This window comes from Cloeon dipterum, chromosome X (assembly GCF_949628265.1).
Source record: "Cloeon dipterum chromosome X, ieCloDipt1.1, whole genome shotgun sequence".
Taxonomy (NCBI): domain Eukaryota; kingdom Metazoa; phylum Arthropoda; class Insecta; order Ephemeroptera; family Baetidae; genus Cloeon; species Cloeon dipterum.
In genome coordinates, this window is record NC_088790.1 from 27,073,953 (window position 1) to 27,099,158 (window position 25,206).

The following is a 25,206-nucleotide window of genomic DNA, read 5'->3' on the forward strand; positions in this document are numbered from 1 at the left end:
TTAAATCTTGTGTCTTTTGAGAATAAAGTTCTTCTAGCAAAAGTAAAATTTACAGTTCTATAAATAATTTATTTTTAAGGTCATTAAAATGGGATTTTTTTGTCCAAAATTCAGTCATTTGATTGGCTTTCTGGTTTAGAAATTAAAAATTGGTTTAAAGACATTAAACTCATATTATTCCCTAAAATAAGTATATTTTATCAGTTACCATCGGGAGAACTTGATCCTCGCTTAAAAATGAATATATCACATTCATTGTCAGTAGAGGAATGAGTGAGAGACAGCACCAACGTGCCTAGGAGAGTAAAGCAAAAAGAGGCCCAAAATACACATCACAAAAACGTTAAATACTCGCAAAGGGAGGGAAACTGTGCCGCCGAACAGGCTTTTATCGCGCGTGGCATATCAAAAAACGATCGTCATAACGTCCCACGCTCTCTTTTTGTCTGGTATTATTATATTCATGCAGTGAAATGATTCGTAGAAATATTTCTCTTTGTCGTTCTCACTCAGAGCAATCGTAAGAAAACTGGAAGCTAATTATTCAGCAACAGATATTACACACAAAATTGCCCACTGCAACGCGAGCTAGCTGGCGGCAATCAGTTGATTTTTTCCTTCTTACAGACTAGAAAATACAAGATAATTAGTCAACTCCATCGAGGTATTTCAAACTAAACCAAGATAAAAACATTATTATTTGAAATCATTAAAAAAATGAATTAAAAAACAGTGCTCCATAGTGATGACGAACATCTGTAGATTATGACGAAGATTTTTATTTCACCCAATGGGTAAGAGTAATTTGTTTACTCCGTGTAACATCAATTTTCCAGTTCCTGATAGTGAGTCATTAAGTAATTTCATAACTTTTTCCTTTCGAGTCTTTCCTTCAAATTAATAATCCTTGCTTCGTGTATCCATTAAGATCACTTGAAATCCATTTATTTGAATTGAAAAGTGAAATCAATTACTTTGAACTGCCAAAGACGTTTAAATTGGATAAAATCTGCGCAGTAAATTTTTGATTTTCTCAGCTATAGATTATTTTTTTAAGTTAAACAGTCCCTTAACGGCATTTTGGGTTGGAATAAAATGTAAGGCCATCGAATAAAAAAATCACACTAAAAAACTGAAAGCTAATAATTATTATTACACATTACAGCGCGAGCTGGCGGCAATCAGTTGTGTATTTTTCCTTGGTACATACTAAAGATTGAGAATTTCTCCTATTATACAAGCGCGAGTGCTAAATCGGTTATAGGCGGTGACCTTAGGTTGGATAATCTGATCCTTACACGCTCTCGCGCGGCGAACGCAGCTAGCGGATCTCTGGCGAGGAGGGGAGAGGAAGGCTCAGGTGGGGAACCTGGCTGGCTCGCTCACTCAGGTGCAAGAGCTGTGGTGGATTTTCGCATCGAGCCAGTCTACGTTTGCACCTTGGCGGCCGGCGTGCGTTCTTATGCAGGGGCCGAGTGCGTGAGTGCACGCGTTACGAAAATCAACAGTGAAAGTGCGAAAGGCGTGCGTGCATACATTATAATAACAATAATTCCAAGGCATTCCACGTGAAAAAGCGCTTCGAGAGATCAATCGCCCCTCTGGATGTTTCCGTCAAGCGCGACTTAAAAAACTCTTTTTGTCTTGAGCAAAATTCGCCGCTGCAGCACAAAAGGCAGGTGAGTTGAACGCACTTGAGAAAAGGTGATTTTCTTTCTCTCTACTTTTGATGAGAGGCTGGAACGGAGCAGCGCCGGGAAAACTCGTTTCCTCCTTGCGTAAAATTGTATGGGTCGTGTGCTGTAAATGCTGTAATCGCTCACTGCTTCTTACTTCGCACTCATCGTCAGAAGAAGAAGCGCGTATAGCTTTGATCTGAATCTACTCGTTATTCAGCGTTTTTGATGCGTTACCACGGGGTTTCCCGGATTCAAGGTTAACCAACTCTCATTAAAGCACCTTCTGCGGACAAAAAATTTTAATATTTCGTCAAAATGCGAAATTCAAGGCGGCTGTAAAGTTCCAAAAAGAGCAAAAATTCTTCTCCGTGTTGTCAGCCAAAATTGCGTTTTTAAATGGTCGAATGAAGGCCGAAATTTTTATTGTTCTCAAGCTAATAAAAGAGTGTACAGCGCTTTGCTCAATATTATCACCACTAAAATGCATGTAGTGTCAATTCAAACACTTATTTAGACTCTCTCTATTGCAAACTGCAGAAATAACGCGGCTGATGCACAGCCTTGAGTGTTGGAAAGGCGGTTCAACGAAGCTTCTCCGACGAATCATTGATCTGTGCGCCTTAGTCTGGCTCCCGGGAAAAAGCCTTGACTTTTGAATTAGGAAGTTTTATTGGAGGCTACTGCCAGCCAAGGTTTTGAAAAACACATATTACAGAGCGACACCGAAAGTTTACCTAATCGCAGTTCGCATTCTAGAACAGCAAAAGGTTGCTGAATTGCTATATATATTCTGTCGCCAACTGTCCTCTCCTGCGTGACGTGACCTCTGAGAGTTGGGATTTCCATAAAATCGAATTTTTAATTTGCTGCCAACAGCTATATTGTTGATTTAATCCGGGATGTTGAGATTGGAAAAGAATGGAAAAATAAATAGATACAAATTTAAAAATGCGAGATGCAATACACGTCTGTAGAAGTAAATTTATTGAAGAAATTAAACGTAGCAAAAAAAACTACATTTTTTTCTCGTGTGTGTTGCAACAATAATATGAGGTGTGTTGTTCACTTTTATTCTCGTTTATCGTGATTCACTAGGAAATTTATTCTCGAGGTTAGTTCTTGATAGAGGAAATTGCAACAAACTGGTCGAGTGAATACAAAAACTGATGAAGTCTTGCCATTCATTTTCTATCAATAATATCGCCGTTGCACAAGTTGTTCTTGTCTGTTTTCACTAAAAAAATTAATGCTAACTATAGGAAAATTACCCACAGAAAATGACTGTAAATTTTAAAATATGAACTGCGTTTTAATTTAGATTCATTTGAATTTTTACCTCACCACCGTGGCATAAAAGGAATTATATTTATATTTAAATATTCAAAAATAAATTTAAATAAATAAATTTTGGCACTGATTTTAACCAAATATCATCAACTTTGAAGTAGTGCATGTCTTGACTATTTCTCAATATATGAAAGATGACAGCTAATTGTCTAATTCGTGCATGTAACGCTGCGAGATGAATCACACGTTTTTAGTTCAAAGTCACAGCGTGACGTTTGTATATATATACACACGACGGCCATCGCCTCCTCCGTTTTTTTTCCAGCGGCAAGGTTTTTCGCGAGCTCTAGCAGGACAACGCAGCCGAATGTGTATGTGTTATATGCTTCAAGTTTTAATCCTGCCTTTTTGCGTCAGCGCCTTTTGCGGTTTCTCCTTCTGATGGGTCGTCGTGGAAGCCGAAATTCCATTATATACAAACATTTGCAGCGCTGGTCTGGCGGTCATAAATCGGCCCTAAAAACGCTAAGCAACGTGTACTCGAGGGAGTCGTAAAATAATCACCGCGGCGACATTTGAACCAGCCGCTGCAGAAAACGCGATTTTGCAACTCGCAGATATATCCGCCTGCTATATAGATTTATGGCGAGGGTTGCCGAATTATTTATGCAACCACCATGCAGCGTTCGGAGTTCGGACTCTTTGGATCGCACCTACTCGTGCAGTCTATTTTAACTTTCGCGTTTTGGCGCAGTGAGGCTATTCCTGCACTCGGGGGTTGGCTTATTTAAGGGTAGACACGCGTTTGCTATATATAAGGGTTTGTGCGTCTTGCTTACGCAACTGGATCGCCCACTGATTTTTAAATGTCATCCCTATATATATCGTTATGTTTTATTGAGAGAAAAGGAAACAGAGATATTCAAAGGCTGTTATTTCCTTCACGTAATTCTTCCGCAACGCTGACATTTTATAACGACTGGTAAATTTGCCAGATTTGTTTTCTTGACAGTTAAAGCGATGAAACCGCTTCAGGTTTTTATTCTTTTTTGCCGATTACTCTTTGCACACAAAATTAGAATTATTTCTATGATTTTTTCTTGCATTATATGATGAAAAAATTCTAATTCCATCTAAAGATTTGTGTTTTTAAAATATAATATAACAATTTTAATACCGCAGTCTAGTCCAATTTCGGATAAAGTTGGAGTTTACATTAAATTAAATATAATTTATGGGAAATACAGATTTTCATTCATTTTATTTCGATATCACCAGGAGGTCTTGCTTTACTTAAAAATCATTAAAATCGATATTAAAATTTTCCTGTTGGCGGAGAAATTGCACATCGCTCAACAAACACTCCAATTTTCATAAATCTTTTTCTCCGCAATTTTTCCGTTACTAAGAAGAGATGAGCGTTGATATGGTGCAACAATAATTATATTTTGATATTTTGAACAAAACAGAATCTAGAAGTTCCAGACAATGAAAATCATCTTTTCATTTGCAAAAAATGGCTTCAGGAAGCCTTTACAATTTTCATTTATTTCTAAGAGTGCAACTGCAATATTTCAAACCTGTTTATTTATTTCTCCTCGGGAAATGCCATTCAATATATCACCTTGCAACTAGGACAGGTTCCATATATGAAATCGATTAAGGTCTGACAACATTTATTCACAAATTTTCAAGGACAAAACAATAAGATGTTCTTCGTAGCTCAACTGCTGTCATAAGCGGAAGAGCGAAAGTATTATTTGTCTGGCACGAGAGCAGAAGCAAAAAACAAACAAAAAGATGTTTTCTGCAAGTAGTTTATCCTAAACAAAATGCTTTTAGACGAAGCGTCATGCTCGTCAGCACCCAACAGACTTATTTTTGCTGATCTGTCTGCGACCCCTTGAGTAATTGGCTCTCGCTCCGACTTTTTCAGCCCCCATGGAGGTGACGAGAGAAGATGCGGGTGCGGTTCCCGTTCCGCGGCCGCCGCTCAACTCACAGGTGTCCACTGTGTGGCAACGCAAACAGAACGCCGTGTGTGTGCGAAAGGCGTGCAAAAGATACGGCACCAACAGCAATCCGCACGTCGTCCTTGAAAATCTCAACATGACCGTGCCAAAGGGATCAATGTGAGCATGATTTTAATTTATTTGGATTTTTTTAAATGTTTTGAAATATGTGTCAGTGTTACAGAAAATAATCTGCATTGGATAATTTTTGTTAATATATTATGGATTTTAAAAACTAGTACCAATCTTCTGGTAGAACAAGATTGCATTTTTATTAATTTTTTAAATGCTTGGAAAGCACTTTTAGGCACCACTGAACGTTGAACTGATGAATAAATATTAAACAAGATTTAAATTCAAATACAGTAATGTGTAATGTGTGTAATTTTTAATTTATTTTAAATACACCAGCGTTTGAAGCCGCCAACAGATGGCGCCACCGTATACTTTCGTAATAAATTTAATTTTAAGACACTTCCGCTGGGATTTCAGACTCAATCCTGCTACTGTGCATTCTTCACTTAATATGCTTTCTTTTGACGTGCTGAAAACCAAAATCAGTCCAGCCAATCGCCGTAGAATCGTGAAAAACTATTTTTTAAAATACAAAATCTTTCCCAACGTTTCTACGGCGAATGGCTTGACTGATTTTGGTTTTCAGACAGTCAAAAGAAAGCATATTAAGTGAAGAATTCACAGTGGCAGGATTGAGTCTGAAATCACAGCGGAAGTTAATTAAAATTAAATTTATTACAAAAGTATACGGTGGCGCCATCTGTTGGCGGCTTCAAACACTAATAAAATGGTGTTATTTTCTGAACAAATTATATCATTAGATATTTCTGTCAATTTTTATGTCCTGTCATCTTTATCCATAAAATAAATACCTCGTCTGGAGGAGAAATTGTTCTAAACATTTTTTTTTATAAAATTGTAATTTACCTTTTGGATTTTATTACAAAGCAAAATTTAATATTTGCCTTACTGCAACAATTTTATACAGATACGGGTTATTGGGTGCGAGCGGCTGCGGTAAAACGACCCTGCTGACGTGCATCGTGGGTCGACGTCGGCTCAACACGGGTGAAATCTGGGTGCTGGGCGGCAAACCCGGCGACCCGGGCAGCGGGGTGCCGGGGCCCCGGGTGGGCTATATGCCGCAGGAAATCGCTTTGTACGGCGAGTTCTCCATCCAAGAGACCATGATGTACTTTGGCTGGATCATGGGACTCAGCACGGAGAAGGTTGACGAAAGACTCTCGTTCTTGCTCAAATTCCTGGAATTGCCTTCAAGGCATCGTCTGGTCAAAACTCTCAGGTGAGCCAAGTTGCAAACTGAACGTGACGTGACGCAAGCTCCATTTACTAGAGTCAATATATAAGGTTGTGGTTTTGTTGGTTTTAGCGGAGGCCAACAAAGAAGAGTTTCTTTGTCAGCTGCTTTGGTGCACGACCCTGAGCTTCTCATCCTCGACGAGCCAACCGTCGGGGTGGACCCGGTTTTACGCCAAAGGTAGGAAAATCAATCTTTTTTTTCTGATTAGCTCTATATAAAAAAACTCATTTGGACGAGATTGCATTTTGCTATACGTAAAAATATCGATTGGTTCGCAGCATTTGGGAGCATCTGGTTGCCATTACCAAGGATGGAAACAAGACTGTGATCATCACGACTCATTACATTGAGGAAGCTCGCCAGGCGCACGCCGTGAGTGAAAAAATTGAAAATTGCTATTCTCTTCTTTTCCGATTCTTCTCCGCGCCGCTGCGACGTGCCAATCATTTTTCCATTCTTTCTCAATAATTTGAGCTCGCGCGGAGAGAAACGCGACGACGCGACGACTCGACGACGCACCTCGTTTTCTGTAACAATGTGCCACCTGATTTGCCTCGAATCGAATTTGCATCACGCACCTCCCGGTGAAAATGAACACGTTTGTTACTATTTCGCAATTTTGCCAACACAGCTGGCAACTTTGTCTGGCTGAGAGAGCGAGAGAGAGAGAGGTGAAAATTCAATTAGCAGGGGTTGACCAATGTCAGTGCATAATGCACACAAAAGCCTAAAATGTGCTGTCGATTCGTTACGTTTTTGTCTGAAAAGAGGCGGTTTGCCATCATCGAATAAAGCTTTACTTTTGCTGTCGTGAATGTATTCAAAATTGAGTTTATTTGGAATGAAATTTTAGTTCAAATTGATTGACAATTAAATATGGTTTACTCTATGAACAAATTTTAAAGCATTTAAAGCGGACTGGTATTAATTCTAAGTAAAACTTTAAATTTTTTATAAGTGGCTGCAAAATTAGAAAGCTTTTTAGAATGATGAGAAATGTCTATTTATTTGAAATCCTATTTTATTCCACAACAAAGAGCTTCCCAAAAGATTGCATTGAACAGATCTCACTAAAATAATATGGTCAGGCGCTGTAAATTTAAAAGAAATTTTGAATTTTTAATATTGCAAGGTCCTTTTTTTATTATTGTAAATTTTACAATTCAAAGAATTTCCAACTGTCGCCCTCTATCAATCCACTTTAACTCGCGAAATTTTAATTGTTAATCTCAATGAAAATTGCAAAATTTCCCACCTTCAGTACCATAATATATTTCAAGAAGAAATGTTGCCAAAATCCTAAGGATTGAGTTAAAGCCGAAATTGATCCGTCTAGCTTTCGCCACATGTTGCACGTGCAGGTATAGCATTATTTATAGGATGCTCCGTCGAGGATGGTGCGGCCGCGCGGCCTTCAATGCCTGCCGTTCAAATCTGATATTACTTAGCGCAATTGTAATAATGAACAAAAATCTCTCCTGCGCAATGAAATGGCGCAATCTTTAACTGGAACGCCGAAAATTTATTTAGCGGGATGTAGGCAATAATTTAGCACAGTGTACGGAGCAAAGGCAAGCGCCATAAAACGATCTTTCTGTTTGCATTGTCTGGCGCGTAAAATCATTAAGGCTCAAGGATTTTTAGGACGACCACTGTTTAAAAATGCCCGTTTTGAACAGGATACAAAATCCTTTGCGTCTTAAAACCAGTTTACTATTTTTAACCTGCGTGTTTTACCGACTAGCTCAATTTGCGCCATATTTGTGAAACATAATAGTCACTTTTAATTGCAAAACGCGTGTCTTCAGTAGCTATATATGACATAAAGTCATGCATAATGAACGAATTAATTGTCTCCAAGGTTCAGAAAGCTTCAAAATTACTCGCAGGAAGGAAAAAAACGAAGGTTTTAGTACTAATCAGTCCTAATGACGCATTAGGAGCGGTATTTATTTTTTTAGCTGTTGCAAGAGCAGCTATTTAATTGCGCAGATCCGAAAAAGGAGGAAGGCACTGGACCGGCTAATCAATTAAAGCCAGGCGAGTAAACGCGCGCGAGACAAAGCCCCATTTATACCGCGTATACTCGGTCCGCGCGCTTATATAATGGTAAACACGAGATCCCTCTTGAATCAGGTTATGTCATAGACGAGAGTGAAAGTTATGTTCTTTCGTCGGCGCGCCGCCGCTGCTCTTACCTCACAACTCGGCCGTGCATTTTTTTATGGGAATCGTTAAACGACTGTCAAGAGATAGTGAGAGAAAAAAAGAAACGCCACGTATATATTGATTCGATTCCACCCGAAAAGTGGCTTCTTCCCCTTTGATTGGGGCTGGAAAGTTCTTTTCCGAATTACAAGGCCAGGAGAAAAACTGAACGAGGCCGAACCTTAAAAGCAAGGAAATGAAAGTCTATTTTATTTGTTATTCTATTAATTAGCGCTCCAAGCTGCACACGTGCATTTTGTAATTTTTTAGTATAGCCTTGCTTGCTGTAAATCACAGCTAATTTGTCGAATGTTTGTTGAATTATTGGTGCCAATTAAAATGGAATTTATTAATGAGGATTTTATAGCTAAAAAAAGTGAACACAAGTATACAGGAAAATTGTGAAGAGTCATTTTTACCTTTTGAAATACTCTGAAAATATTGATTGCAATTTAAATTTCTGAGAAAATCCAGTTTACGTGCTAAAATCAAGTAGCGAGCACTGTATCCCTACTAATAATCATGAATTATTTTATCAAGAGGGTATAATTAACGTCACAATGCTAACACCGTTGGATGGATCGCGACGAGAGTAATCAAAATAAAGCAAAAAACATCGACAAACTGTTGAAATTTAACTTCTGTTATACGGCGCTCAGTCCTAGTTTGATTATTGCCCATTATCGAGTTAATTTTCTTGATCACTGCTAATCGTAGTCAACAACTCATATAAATTATTGTCCTGTATCAATCCACTTAAAGATATAGTGTGAAAATTATCAAACAGGAACAGAAATCAACTGCACAAACCTCTAATTTCATCGTTATTTTGGTTATTTCTTCCTAAATATCAATTTTTGTCCATCGATTTATACCTAAAGGGGTTTTCCGATAAAAAAATCGTAAAAATTGAAAGGGAAAAGAATGTAAATGAAATATTTTTTCACGTTCTCTACTTTATTGTATTCATTGTTTTTTTGTAAATTTAACATTTTAAATTCCGGTATCGAAGGTCACAGGAAAATGTAATCCAAAAATTAATAATTCTAGGAAGATATCCCATTTTATAATAACAATTTAATCATTTTCGTCTGCACGGGATGAGTTTTCTACCCTTAAAACTGGTCTTGACCGATGAAGCCGTGGTTTCATTAGGTTTCAAGTCACATTTCAATAGAACTGAACAATCTTTTGAGACATTTTTTCGTGATAAAACGAACAGTGGAATTAAAACTGGACTTTCTTTGAATTGGAAAAATATATCTCGAGGTGGAATTAAATTTATTTTCAATTAAAAGCGTTAAAATAATATTTCAGTTCCAATCTACTGAGCATTAGAAAAAATTTTCACAGGTTAAATTCCTAGAAGTCTTTTTAATTCATCACAAATTAAAGAAATGATTTTTGAAATTAGAAGCGATTCAGATTTTTGCTCTAAGTGAAACGGTTCAAAAGAATGATTTTCCATGGAGAAAATTTCCTGCTCTGCATTTGATCTGCTATAATGTAGACTTAATTGTCGGGTTAAACAGCCAGGCTGCCCATTTTAGAGGCGATGTCGGTATTGAACGCATGAGTGTGCGGTTGAAAAGTTTGCAGTTCCGCTCGCTATTACTCCTCAACCCCTTGAGCGAGAAATTCATGCCTGGCCGGTTATTATATGCAAACCTCATTTGGCAGAGTGGATGATTAAAACCAGCTGGTTCTGGCGTAAAAGACAGGTCAGATATATACGAGAGCTAGCTCTCTTTCTTTGCGTTGCTGCTGCTGCTGCTACGGTGGCGGCGGCGAACAGCAAATTCCCTCTATCTCGCTCTCTTGAGCCGCGCACACAACGCTGACTGAGCCCACGGCGGCTTATATTGGATTTGCGTCACTTTTTGCATGTTGGGAAACCCCGCTGATGAGAAAAGTTTAGCTCGCGAAAACCTGTTTCGCTTTTTTTTTGCAGCAATTGTGCCGCTCTAACTTGATCGAAAACAATTGGCAATGAAAGGTCAAGTAAGTAGTAGAACTGCCAAATTACAACTAAAAGAAATCATGTAACTCTTCAGTTTATTTAAGAATAAATTAATTTTCATTTTGCAAGAGTGCAAAATGTGTTCTAAAAAATATAAGCGTACCTGGAAGCGATTTTATATCTGTCGATAAAATTAATTGAATGGACTATTTTTTATGGTAGTTTTGTCACTTGAAGAAAGCGCCCATAATGTACAGGAATAGTTGTTTGGTCACGTAATCCGCCGTCAGCCACCGTGACTTTAACTAAGCTGTATACCAGCCACGCCAGCCGCTGGTCAAAAGGTCAGAGAAATTAAACATTATGGCCCCTGGACCTTTGGGACACTACAAAGTTCTATCAAACTTCACTTTTAAAACTTTCTGATCCTCTGCCACTGGGCTGAAATTCGGCTAAGCAGACCCAGCAAGCAGCCGCCTAAAAAATTAAGCGGCTACTGAGTCCTCTAAATGGCTTCTCTCTTTTGCTTTTAAACACAATTTGTTGTGAAGACTAAAACACATTTTTGCTAGATGATAGCTGCGATTTACTATCAATAGTAAAATAATTAATAAGAATTTGCTGAAATAAATAAATTCCATTAAAAAAAGATACTGCAAAAGCCTGGAAAATGCTTGTTGCCAATGTATAAACTCGTCCTTTAGGATTTAGTTAAAGCCTAAATTGACCTAAGAAACACTGTAATTTTTTGAGAAAATTGGCTGGAAAGTTAGCGTGCTTTTCAAATGGTAATTGCTGTCTCCTTACTTGAAATCCGATTTAATTTCAAAACCAAGAGTTTCCCCAATAATTGGCAAACACCGTTGGACAGATCTCGACGAGAGGAATCGGAATAATTATGCCAAAAAAATATGTTCAAGCACTGCAAATTTTGGAGAAAATTGGCAAAAGTTGAATTTTTATTGTTGGAAGGCCCATTTTTACTATTGCAAATTATTCATCGATCAATTTTTTATGGCATCCAACAATTCAAATAATTTTCAATTGTTGCCCTGTATCATTCTACTTTAAACAAAAAATTCAAACATATTTTATGCCTTTGATGAGCTGCAATGTACATATTAATTAAGTGATAGACAGGATGACATGCATGAGCATAGTTTTGAAAAAGATTAATTATCCTTAATCATCGGCACAGTTTATGAACAAGGCTTTTATAACTGCAAAGTCACTTGAAAGAAAAGATAATTTGCGACCGTGAATTCCAAGCAACGGTTTATAATAAATTCTGCAGGCTTAATTTCTTCCTACTCATTATTGATATAGACGCAAAGGTTGACAAAGGATGTATATGTATTCTTCTATGCGTGCGTCCTTCTTCTTCACGACCCTAGGGTCGCATCCTTACTCTTTAAGGCCCCTTTCCAAGTCTCTAGACGCGGATTGGAGTGAAATGTAAATATTTCTTGTCTCACGCAATGTGTTTGTAAAACAATTAAGCGGATATGTTTGTCGTAGTGCGTGTTTACACTGACTTTCCGCGAGTCAAGGTTATGTTATTCGCGACAAATTTTGTTCGTCCCTATCGTCCCAGGAAATAATATATTTCCAGTGCTTCGCTGATTTGGAAGCGAAAGTAAGACAAGAAGTACCGTATAATGGATGGGCGCAGGCGAGCGTTGCCTTACACCGGGGGAGAGGAATAAATTTCCTTAATTAAATCGGACGAAGCAACTCGCGAGAGAGTTATAAAAATTGCTCTTTCTTAATATAAAATTCGAACCTTGTGCTAATAAGGCATCCAGATGCGAGAGATGAGAGGGAGATAATTGTGTTCACTTATTATACCAGATCCGCTGACGTCATAATTCGTGTCTGCAGCCTGTAATTAATCAGTAACGAGCTCTGCTTTTAAAAAGATAGTCGAAAAATGTCCCACTTCTTGCTGCAATTTGGTCTTTCTTGAGTCTAAAGGGATTTCTTAAGGTTAAAATCAGTAGAATCCAGATTGCAGAAAGTGCTCTGTCTCTGTCTTTTGGATTTTATACTAGATCTGTCCAATCAAAGAAATTTATTTAGTGAAAAATTGTTCAAAATATTAAATGAGAGGCATGAGAACAATTTTTGTCAACATATTTTTGCTTTTCTTAAGTCGAGAACCGATTTCTTTGCTCAGCTCACAATCAGCAAGAAAAATTAATCCTATTTAATTAATAAAGAACATTGAAACCACTCTGATAAATTGCTTTTAGAGCTTGTTTTCCCACTTTCATTATATCGACTCGGTGGTTACAGTTATTCCAACTTCGCGACCGATTTGCATGTCGTTCGCCAAAGGTCAGAAACGAAGGCTAACGCAATCTCGCTGAAGGTGGTTTGCATTTTTCACGCGGCGGCAAGAGTCGTCGATTGAGTATCGCGCGCACGCGGCTGAAAGATAGTCGTCGGTCTGCCAGCGAGGTCACAGCCAGGGGTTAAAAACTCCTAAGGCCTTGCTGCAATTTTTAATAAGTCGCAACAAGTGGTGCTTGAGGTCAGCGGCCTTTGAATAAAGTAGAAGAACAGCCTCACAGCCTTTTTACACATCCTATATTTTTAGCTCTATTTCTTGGGTAGAAACTGAATTTTAACACGCAAAAGAGAAATATAACTGTTGCATTGCACGAACGAAAATTTTAATTTTTAAAGCACAAGCACCCGAGTGTTAAAAATTTAACAACGAAGCTCAGCAGAGCGATCTTTAAAAAATCTTGCGGTAAAAAGGAGCAAAAAAATGATTGGAAGATTTTAAGTGAATTTTGTAAAAGAGCTGTTCAAAAGTTAATCTTTGAAAAAATGAAGCATTTTTATGTCAGAAATAAATTGGTCTAAAGCTCTGCTAGTGATCTTTGCTCAAGACGCTGATCTAATTCTGTAGATTTTTATATTTTAAAATTTTTTCCGAGAAGTAATAAGCCTAATTTTGATTTATTTGTGATTTCAGATTGGTTTGATGCGCGGCGGTCGTCTGCTTGCCGAGCAATCCCCGGAGTCGATGCTGGTGCAATATAACTGTGATAGTTTGGAGGAAGTTTTCCTCAAGCTGAGCAGAGAACAAACAAACAAACAGCAGGGGGCTATCCAGGCCGAGAATTCAGCACACGCTGTACCAATTGTGAGTTGATTCGCAAAAATTAAATTAGTTTTTGAGATATTTGAGCCAAATTTCCCCGTTTCAAAGCTTGAAAATACTTATTATAATATTGTAATTTTCCAGGGTGGTCAGATGGATGCTGAAGCAGTTGTCGAGCCAACGCTCGAAAGCAGTCAGGTATGTGATTGCTGCATCCCTTTGCAAACGGTTCAAAGGACTTATATATTGACACGCACTTTTATTTGCACAGCCAGGTGAGGAGGAAGATTTCTCATACAAACAAGACGAGAGTCCTCAGTCAGGCTGGAAGAAAAATCTGAAGCTGTCGTCGTCCAACATTTTCAAGGCCCTACTATGGAAAAATTTCATGTGGATGTGGAGAAATCCAGGGTGAGTTCAAAATTTCACCCCCTTTCATTCATAAAATTCTCCTTTTAAATTTCTGTGCTGTTGCATTACATTTAAAATTAAAAACAGGCAATTTTGAAATCACATGATCTGAAGTAATAGTTTGTTATTGTGTTTCCCGTAACTTTAATTATATCGAATGAAACTCTTGGAATATCCAATTGCATTGTTGTTTTGCGATGCAAAGGCAGCCTTGGAAATTTTTTATTCCAACTCGCCTCTGGGGAAAATTATCAAGGCAGCGTGTACTCGCATCGGTGCTCAGATTCTAGCATTTCACAGCTCAAGCAGGATTTCTGAAGTATGTATATAAAAAGCAGTCATTCCATTACTCAGCACACGATTCACTTCTTCTTGCATTATTTATCGTCATCCCATCACTGCAGCGATTCATTATTTTTTTTCTTCCTCTCTTCTCTCGATGAGGCGCCCGAGGTGGATTTTCCAAGGCGGAAAAATCAATTACGTCTGCGGAATTAGCATGATTAGCGCCGCGAACCGCAATTAATTTTCCCTATTCAATTTGCACGAGCAGCGAGCAAATTGGACTTTTCAAAGAGCGCAGTTGTTGGTGGTTCCGCAGACGCCGCGCGGTTTGTGTGGCACAAAAGGACGCTGTTCAAGTCGCCTCAGGCGGTGGCTGCAGCTTCTTCAATTACCAGTCTATTCTGTATGTCGGAACTCACGACAGAAATTTTCTTTACTGCCTGAAAAAAGTTGAAACTGGCCAAATAGTGCTGTTTATCGGCACACGCGTTTTTTTCTGATACTGTGAATTAATAAATACGTCCTTCCAACTTGTCGCAAAGTCGTTTGGTGCCGACATATTGCTAATGGAAGCTGAAAATGCATCTCGGCGGTGGGACTCTGCTTATTTGCTCTTTCCATTAGCTAGACCGTCAAACGCATGCAGTCACCCTGCTTTTTGTACAGAAACTGCAGACCTTGGCAGCATTGCAAATGACACACAGGAGATGCGCAGATCAAATGGAGAGCTAAAAGCATGCATGCTTCTGTTTAAACCGAGTTACATTAAGTACAGAGGCGGAAAGAGGAGGAAGGTGCCCTTGCACTTGACACAATAGCCTCGCGTCAATAAAATGCTAAATTTGTTTCACAGCATGAGCTAAAACGTTATGGAATAATTTAGTTTGATTATTTCTAAAGTGGAATGGTACAGGGCAACAATAGAAAATTATTTGAATTGTTGGATGCCATAAACAATTGATCGATTAACAATTTTTTCAACAATTTGCAATAATAAAAGAGGACCTTCCTGCAGTAAAAATTCAAATTTGCCAATTTTCTCCAAAATTTGCAGTGCTTGAACATATTTTCTTGGCAGATTTCGATTCCTCTCGTCGAGATCAGTCCAACGGTGTATGTCACTTATTGGGGAAACTCTTGCTTTTGAAATTAAATCGGATTTCAAGTAAGGAGAGAGCCATTGCCATTTGAAAAGCTCAATAACTTTCCAGCCAATTTTCTCAAAAAATTACCGTGCTTCTTAGGTTAATTTTCTCAAAACTGAATCCTAAGGGACGAGTTTATGCCTTGGCAACAAGCATTTTCCAGGCTTTTGCAGTATCATTCCTCTTTAATTGTTGGTTTTTAAGACCACTATTCTAGGGAGCACATTAGTCGGCTTTAAATTAAATAAAATGCCCTCTAATGTTGAACTTTGGTCGGTACTTTGAGTTTAAAAACGCTTGTTTGCATGAAATTCTCGGTAATCGCCAATAATGCAATAAAAGCATGCAGTTTTTACTCAACAATCTTCCCCAACAATGTCGAAAAAGTTCTTGCCACCTCTAAAGTTTTTTCAAAAGGCTTTATTTCCGATAAAAATAATAAATAGTAACAAATGTAATTTGTAAAATTCACTGAAAAGAAGTTAGATTTAAAAGCTGATTAAATGTGACGAAATTTTTTCATTTTCTTTGCTGAGCTTTTTAAAAAATCCAGGTCTGAGAGAAAAATGAAGATTAAACAAAATCTGACGGCTCGTAGAAGGAATAAAATTAATTTTTGGATTATAACCCTAATTAAAGCTCACGTCTTTTTTCCTCTAAAAGTGGTATAAGGTATAATTAAAAGATATTCATTTAACTTACATAATTTTGGTGATGTAAATGACTTATAATGACATTTTAAGAACAGAAAAATAATTCAATAAATATGCAGGCATAATTTTATGAAGTTTTAAATTACCGGATGGCTTGGCCTTCAGAAGAAGCATAATTACTCTCTTTGTAATAGCTTTATAATTCTGCTTGTTTAATTTTGTTCCTCAAAAAATTGCATCTTGAATTTCGCGAAATGGCATTATTTGCGCTAAGAGAAAGATAAATAATCAACTAAATTTCTCTGCCCTAAAAATAATCATCTCCTGGTGAAATTTCCGTTTCTATAATGAAGTTGCAATAAAATTGAATATCATCCACTGCAATAAAAAGAGCATTCACCGTCACACGCGCTGCTATTTCAATCACACTCTTGAGGCGGTCGTTTTTCTTTAAAGACTCGCTCGCTGTGTGCGCTATTACGCACAGCTCTAGCGCAAGGATAGGCGTTTATTAGGGTCGGCTCAAGGTGAGCAGGTGGTGAGGCTGCGTTCGTTTGCATCCATTTCTCGGCAACGACGTAATTGCACTGCTCTCGCGTGTTAAAAAGTACGAATCACGCAAATGCATGTGCGCTCGTCAGAAATAATGCACGCAGCCCATTGAACGATCACCAACGCGCACCATCAGCGGTGACACATTATTAAAAGCTGCAGCTGAAAATTTCCATCGGGAGTTGTGCAACTTCGCGTGTATGCACGTTGATTTGCGTTAAAACCTTTCGAAATCGCGTGCACTGGCGCATTATTTGTCAATAAACTCCAATTAGGCCTTCTAGGTCAATGGGAGCAGAACTTTCCCGCAAACTTTCCCATTGTTGCACATCGTCTGTGTGCGTAATAATTAATGTCGCTGGCTGAATGGAAAATTAATACTAATGAACCAACTCAATTTGCACGCAGTTCAATTCAAACTTCGACTCTATCTGCAGCCCTTCAAGTTATCCAATTTCCTGTCATTGCTTGTCAAAACATCCAGGGCTTGCAGTTTGTCAGTTCGGTTTATTCCAATTTATGAAACAGCACAATCCGATTTATTACGGAATCAATTGTAACTAGAATAATTAATTAAAAATCACGATAAATTGCGAGAAGATTATTTAAAAAGGGTTCAATTAATTTTTAAAAATCAAAAGAGGAAAGAGGAGCAAAAGCCTGGAAAATGCTTGTTGCCAATGCATAAACTCATCCCTTAGGATTCAGTTAAAGCCTAAATTGACCTAAGAAGCACTGTAATTTTTGGAGAAAATTGGCTGGAAAGTTAGCGTGCTTTTCAAATGGTAATGGCTGTCTCCTTACTTGAAATCTGATTTAATTTCAAAACCAAGAGTTTCCCCAATAAGTGGCATACGCCTTTGGACAGATCTCGACGAGAGGAATCGGAATATGCCAAAAAAATATGTTCGAGCACTGTACATTTTGGAGAAAATTGGCAAAATTTTAATTTTTACTGTAGGAAATTGATGAACAAATTTTTTATCGATCAATTGTTTATCGCATCCAACAATTCAAATAATTTTCAATTGTTGTCCTGTATCATTCCACTTTTTAAGTGGTCTTTGAGGCCTACAGGAAGAACCAAAATTAGAAATTATAGTGTGGGTTACTCGGTTCGAGCCAAAAGGAAATGCATCTGGTTCCTTTGTAGACGAAGATTTAATCCATAATTAAGACTGTAAAGTTTTACATAATAAATATTCACAATAAAATCTCAAAGGAAAGTCAATATATAAACAATTAATTAACGCATCAATATGCGAGTCGAGAATAACAATAATTATCACAGTTAAATACAATGCTTACCCCGGTATTATCTTCGGGTCTATTAAGTTATTACAAGCGTCATATATGCGCACGGCATTATACTCCCGGCCGGAGAGGTAAATGCGACATGACCGTATGCGTGCGTAGGTGAGCGGTCAGTGAAGGTGTATTATACAGGGTAAATGAGAAAAGCTTATCATACAGTTACAAGTGACATCTAAAGGTTACAAACTAAGTTAACGCCAATAAGCGCGAACCGCTACAGTGCCCCCCCTTTGAGGCTGGAAGCCGGAAAGAAACAAATTGCGTTTTACAAAATAAATCTTGAGGAATGAATGCTTTTCGGACGGTACGGTTATAATGAGTTAGTTGAGGTGCAAACCGAGATTGTCTCACTTCTGCTGTAATGCTAGCAGAGGGCTGTGAGTGTTCGCGGATGCGTTTGTCGATGATGGTCCTAGCCGGCGGTTGCGCGGCGCGGATGAATCAAAGACGAAGGAACGTTCGGGCACGGCGCGGCGTTGACTCGACTGAGTCCAAAACGATACCAAATCGGTAAGGAAGGGACTGGGGGGCTCATGGCGGCCGCTCGCAACAGTCCTCGGCTTCCCCGGCGTGCAGCGGCGAAACGTTATGCGACGACAGAGCGACAATGACTCTAGGTCGTGAGGGGCTCTAGCGCAGTAGCATGTCAGGGCGACGTGACCCTAAGACATCAGTAGCGCGAGCAGTGAAGGCGAAAGATTCGACTCATAGACCGATTAGCAAAATTTTAAAAGCGTATGTTGAGCACTCAAGGAATTACTTAGCTTCACAAAGGGATTAAAATTACAAACTTGTGGGCAAGAATGCGCGTTAACAATTTAAACAAATTCACGGCGAGTTAAGAATTACTGGAATCTATCACTGGCTATGAAATGTTCGTTGCGAATGAAATTTGGGAAATGTCACTGGCTCGAAATATAAATTTTACCACATAAAAGTTCTCTCAAATAATTGTTGAAATATCTGAAGTTGTTGGGCTGCGTTGGAAGGTGGATTCGGAATTTCAGGGCGTGAGGAATGTCATCTTCTCATCTCAAATTTCCTGAATTTCCGCGTCTATGGGCAAATTTCCGTGCGTCACCGTCGGGGTCACCAAATGTGGGTTACTCGGTTCGAGCCAAAAGGAAATGCATCTGGTTCCTTTGTAGACGAAGATTTAATCCATAATTAAGACTGTAAAGTTTTACATAATAAATATTCACAATAAAATCTCAAGGGAAAGTCAATATATAAACAATTAATTAACGCATCAATATGCGAGTCGAGAATAACAATAATTATCACAGTTAAATACAATGCTTACCCCGGTATTATCTTCGGGTCTATTAAGTTATTACAAGCGTCATATATGCGCACGGCATTATACTCCCGGCCGGAGAGGTAAATGCGACATGACCGTATGCGTGCGTAGGTGAGCGGTCAGTGAAGGTGTATTATACAGGGTAAATGAGAAAAGCTTATCATACAGTTACAAGTGACATCTAAAGGTTACAAACTAAGTTAACGCCAATAAGCGCGAACCGCTACAATAGCAATTTTATTAAAAAAAAACTTTATTTCTTTCGCAAATTTCCAGGACAAAATCACTAAACTGTCTTTTCCTTTTCTCCTTCAATGATCCTATTTCCCGTCGTTGCTTGTTCAAATATCACACAGGTTATTTATGCACAACGTTTGAATTATGCAACCGGCTCGACCTGCCAGAGTGGCCGGTTGCCGTCCCTTTTCTCGACTTTCCGACACTAATCCGGCTTTCGTCTTCTCTCGCAGGATAATCCTGTTCGTGGTCGGTTTGCCGATTATACAGGTGGTTCTGTTCTGCGTGGCCGTCGGCAGGGACCCTGCAGGTCTCACCTTGGCCATCGTCAACCACGACACGCCCTTCGGAAAGTCCTGCCCGACCGACCTGACCGGATGCAACCTCACGCACATGGCCTGCCGATTTTTGGACAGCTTACGAGAATATCCAGTCGTACTGGTAAAATATTACACATCAGATTATTTTTTAATAGCGGCGGGGAAATAAAAGCCATCAGTAATAGGCTTGCGAACTTGCGAATTCCATCAGTTAACTTTTCTGAATCATTTCATGCAAATTATATGACATTGAAGGATGAAAATTAGTTTTTCTCTCGAGAAATATTCTGGCCCCTAATTTAAATATTATTGATCCCTCTGGAGAGCTCAAAATATTATTTGTTAACAGTTAGAAAAACTAATAAGTGAAAAATCTAAGAATTAAATCGCATTATTTCCTCTAAAAATTATTTTTTTTTAAATAAACTGTATTATCTAAATAAATTGTTACATCTATAGAAAAATTTCAGTGCCAGTTAATTTCCATGCAGCTTAAAGGTTTTTTTACTTAAAATAGATTTAATAAATAAATTTGAAAATGTATAGCCTTTGCTTTCCAGCCAGTGCAGCTCAATCTCATTGATTTCAGGAACCATTCCGAGACGTCGAAAGTGCGAAAAACGCGATCAAAGCTGGTCATGCCTGGGGTGCCCTTTACTTCACGGAGAATTACACCGACGCCCTGGTGGCCAGGGCAGCTCTGTGGAAGGACGCCGACGAGGAGACCCTGGACCAAAGCGAGATGCGAGTTTGGCAGGATCTTTCGAGTGAGTTTCCACAACCGATTGTAATTAATATAACCTTTTAACCTAATTTTGGTCAAAATAGACAAGCACATCGGTCTGATGCTGCAGAGGTATCTGCACCAGTCCTACGAGAGCTTCATGAAAGGCCTTTTGACTGCTTGCAAAGAGAATACAGAACTTGTTGAAGTCCCTGTTAAAGTAAGTTCGCATCAGAATTTTTAATTTGTACTGTGTTTTAATTTTGGCGTAAATTTCGCAGTTCTTGCAACCTGTTTACGGGCCAGCCGTGCCGAATTTCACGGATTTCGCCGCTCCTGGAGTAATGCTGACGTGAGTTTAATTTAAAATAATATTAAATCAAAGCATTTTTGGTCGTGTAAATAACTCCTTCAATTTTTAACGCTGAGTCTTTATTTTGCAGAATTATTTTCTTCTTGGCCGTTGCCCTGATGTCTGGGGCCATGATCATCGAGCGCGTCGAGGGATTATTGGAGCGGAGCCTCGTGTGTGGTGAGCTGATTTTCCTTTATCTCCTCAGTCGTCATTATTTTCCCAATATGAAATCCGGATATTTCCCTTTCCAATCAAATTTCGGATAATTCCCCTGAGCTTCAAACTCGTTTATTTTAATCCAAATATCTGTTCGATTTCGCAGGAATCACGCCCCTGGAGATTCTGACCTCTCACGTGGTGACCCAATTCGTGGTCATGACGAGCCAGTGCGTCCTGGTCATTGTGTTCACCCTGGCCGTGTTCAACATCACGTGCGAGGGTCCGGTCTACCTGGTCGGCCTCATGCTGATGCTGCAGGGCCTGTGCGGCATGTGCTTCGGTAACTATCTCGTTTGCATTAGCAGTTCACATTGACGTATGTAATTGACGTTTCGCAGGAATGGTGATTTCGTGTCTCTGCGAAAACGAGCGGACGGCAACCTACCTCGGACTTGGCAGCTTCCTGCCTATTGTCATGCTTTGCGGTGAGAACGATTTAAATCTCTTTTTTATGCTTGGCACACAGAACAGAACTCTCCTCTGGGATCGTGAACTTTAATATTGATTTTGTCAGCTATAGTATACGCAATTAAATAATCAGATTTTTTTAAATCAGCGGGGGCCAGATTCGTGCGACGCGCAGATATGGCGTCCGGTGGAGTATGGCGGGAAAAAGGGTCACATGAAAATGCGCGAAAATTGGGACATAATTTACATTTCTTGTACTAATTGTGTCTTTTGGATCGTACAAACAAACTCTTGACACTCGTACGGCAATCCAAAGAGAGGTTTTTGTTTCCCACATTCAGACGCCATCTTGGATCTGCGCAGTGCGAACCAATTTTACCGCACATCTGGACCCCGCTGTTTTAAATTAAAATATTTATTTTATTTTTATGCTCTTTAAAATTCTATTGAAGGTGCCACTTGAGGAATTTTTTATTGTTTAAATAAAATTTGTATTTTTCTAAGGAAAAAATTGGTTTTCTCGGAATTAATTTCTTGTACATTCGTAAGAAACATCTAATTAATCCGATTTTGGCTTAAAATATGAAAATATCAATTACCCAGCGTACTTTATTAAACCCAATCAATCAATCAATGTCATAAACTTGGAGATAACGCGATGGAAAAGAAATTGTCTATAATGCTTGACTGCAAAAGTGCCCGAGGCAGATCTGATTGATGGATTGCCAAATCCCCTTCTGTCGTTGGGCTAAAAATAAATTTATTTTTACCCGCAGGAATCATTTGGCCGGTGGAAGGAATGAATTACTATCTGCGCACAATGAGTTCTATTCTGCCCTTGACCTATCCGACCGAATCGATGAGGAGCATCTTGGCCAGAGGATGGACCATTGAGCAGCCCGTGGTTTATCATGGCTTCATCACCATCATCATCTGGGTCTTTGTGTTCTCCTCGGCTAGCGTGCTCATCCTCAAGATCAGAAAAAATTGAAGCGCGCAAAAATCTTAACAGACATGCAGGGTAATATGGGTTTGGTACTCTGTAAATATTAATCTTAAGTCTCACAAGTCAGCGGAAATTTGTTTGTATACTATTTAATTTTTTGCTGTTGCATATATATGATAATATATATTTATGTGTATGTATTTGTGCATAGTTTTAATTTAAGTATTACTTATTGTGCCTTTTTTACGCTATAATAATGGCTCAACAACAGACGACATTTAATTGTTAAGGATAATAACCATTTTAAGATAAATTGTGATGAAATAAAATGATTTGAAGAAATTGACAAGTATTTTTTCAAATTACACGAAAAAAAAACTCAAACAAATCCGTTCTATTTGCAATGCCGTAAAAGGTTTTTTGTTTTTGAGACAAATCGATTATTCAATGCTACTACTGAATTTTCCGCTACATTATTTGCACATTAAAAATCCACACCTAGGGCGCACAAGTTGTTTAGTTTAAATGTTAAATCCCCTGCCATGTTTCCCTTAAATTTCAATTAAGCGGTTGTTATAATTTTCATTTCTTTACATTTATTTTTTGGGCTTAATTTCCTCCCTTTTTAAACATATATTAATTTTAATGTGGTACAAATTATGTGCTATTTGACTTGCTGACAAAATTAAAAAATTCACCTTTTCTCATCAATCAATTTTTTAAAGCCAAAAATAATTTTGTATTCGAATTCACCAGTTGCATAAACCCTAAGTGTTCGAAGCCGCCAACAGATGGCGCCACCGTAGACTTTCGCTTTTAAGGCACTTCCGCTGCGATTTCAGACTCAATCTAGCTACTGTGCATTCTTCAATTAATTTGCTATTTTTGACGTGCTGAAAACCAAAATCGGTTCAGCCAATCGCCGTAGAATCGTGAAAAACTATTTTTTGAAATAAAAAAATCTTTTCCAACGTTTCTACGGCGAATGGCTGAACCGATTTTGGTTTTCAGCACGTCAAAAATTAGCAAATTAATTAAAAAAAGCAAAATAGCTAGATTGAGTCTGAAATTGCAGCGGAAATGCCTTAAAATTGCTTAAAACAACATTTTTAAGAAAGTCTGTGGTTGCGCCATTTGTTGGCGGCTTCAATAACTAAGGGTTTATGCAACTGGTCAATTGCTGTCAATATTCCAATTTTACCCGTTTGAGCAAATTTCCATTTCCAACTTGGGAATTTTTCCAACTTTAACATGTCATTATCATAACTTTTTACCATACTGTGTACTGTTTAGTATTTTACTTGAACAAATTTAAATATTTACCATTTATGACGCGTTGAAAGCAAATCGGAGTCAGCTTGAAATGCTTCGCGTAGAATCTGTGCGTTCCATCTGACAATAAGACAGGCGGCACAAGATTAATTCCAAGTTGTTTAGGAAACAAAAACGGCACATTTGCATATGACAAGCTAAAGCGATAAAGCTGAGCCGGAGTGCTTTATATATATATTTTGCTCTCCTCGGTGCGACGGATTGAAGATAAAGCGAGAGGGCGAAAAGGCCTGTCACGTGAGCAATTGATATTAAAATCGGATGCCTACGGGAATTGGTATTCTCAAAGCACGGGAGTGCGCTCTCATTATTGTGTTCCGCTGCAAAATCGGCTTCTTAAGAGCCCAGAGCGGCACGCGTATGGTTTCCGCAGTTCATTAATGCTGCAGGTCATGGAAGCATTGTGCGAGAGCGCAACTTCAAAAGCTGAAAGTGTTGCTGATGGGGTTTCTAGACTGTAGATTGTACAGTTCGTTGCTTTGTAATTCCCCTTTGATGATTTTATAATAAGGTTCGAGTTTCAAACAAATCTTTACTTGATAAAGCAAGATGTGGGATAGTTTTAAACTGAATCTAAATTAATGTGCCTGAAAACCTGAAAAGACTAGTTAAAATTGCTTGCAAGACGAAATCTGACTGATCTGACAGACTCAAGACAAAAAATCAGGTCGCATAAATAATGCTGTTTTTAGCTTTTTTAGAAATTCATCGTACGATTTTGTTCAAATTTAAGATATCAACATTAAACTTTAAGCAGCAAATTAATAAATGAAATTTTGTATGTTTTATCTATTGACTAATCCATTTTAGGGCTGGGAATATTAAAGACCGTCTTTGACGAAGTTTCTGAGCACACCAATCGATTCCTGAGGGTCGAATTAGGTAAGTTAAATATTTTTTCCGACCAAAAAGTGCAGCGCAACGTGTGAACTTTTTTCCCGCCACAACAATCTGAATGCGAGAATTGCGCATGCGTCAGAGCTGGCTGGATCTGACAATGAAATCGGTCTCTCTGCAAGTGCTCAAACCAGCTATGACGCATGCGCAGTTCTCGCATTCATATTGTTTTGGCGGGAAAAGGTTATTTTTGTGCTACGCACGTCGCGCTACACTTTTTGGTCGGAAAAATATCCATTTAACCTAATTCGACCCTCAGGAATCGATTGGTGTGCTCAGAAACTTAGTCAAAGACGGGTTTTAAGCGTTTTTTCAAGATTGTTGAAGGTAAAGAAGGACAACTGAAACAATATGAGTCATACTATAGCCTGAATTTAAAGGAACAGAGCGTTTTGCAGAAAAATAACGTGTGTTGGAGATAAAAACATCAGGCATTCACGCACCTGATATAATTTTAAAGCTTCACGCAAAATGACGAGCTCCAGTTTTGTTTGAATAATAATTGAACTGTGTT

General features: G+C 38.5%; 1 protein-coding gene across 1 annotated transcript; it reads left to right on the forward strand.

The window, feature by feature from the left end:
• The first annotated feature begins 1,410 nt into the window (after window positions 1–1,410).
• On the forward strand, window positions 1,411–22,780 carry LOC135945876 (ABC transporter G family member 23-like). Its single transcript, XM_065493802.1, has 16 exons — window positions 1,411–1,679; window positions 4,903–5,098; window positions 5,982–6,296; window positions 6,384–6,491; window positions 6,593–6,686; window positions 13,466–13,636; window positions 13,739–13,792; window positions 13,866–14,005; window positions 19,725–19,932; window positions 20,401–20,578; window positions 20,640–20,755; window positions 20,817–20,887; window positions 20,979–21,067; window positions 21,213–21,389; window positions 21,448–21,534; window positions 22,294–22,780. The coding sequence occupies exons 2-16, from the start codon at window positions 4,908–4,910 to the stop codon at window positions 22,506–22,508; spliced, it is 2,214 nt and encodes a 737-aa protein (XP_065349874.1). The 5' UTR covers window positions 1,411–1,679; window positions 4,903–4,907; the 3' UTR covers window positions 22,509–22,780.
• Window positions 22,781–25,206: the final 2,426 nt, after the last annotated feature.

Excerpts from the sequence above, each read along its gene's own strand:
- LOC135945876 (XM_065493802.1), top strand. The coding sequence starts at position 4,908 with ATGGAGGTGACGAGAGAAGATGCGGGTGCGGTTCCCGTTCCGCGGCCG. Across the intron at positions 13,793-13,865 it reads CAACGCTCGAAAGCAGTCAG|CCAGGTGAGGAGGAAGATTT; the intron begins GTATGTGATTGC and ends TTATTTGCACAG. Across the intron at positions 20,579-20,639 it reads AGTTTGGCAGGATCTTTCGA|ACAAGCACATCGGTCTGATG; the intron begins GTGAGTTTCCAC and ends TGGTCAAAATAG.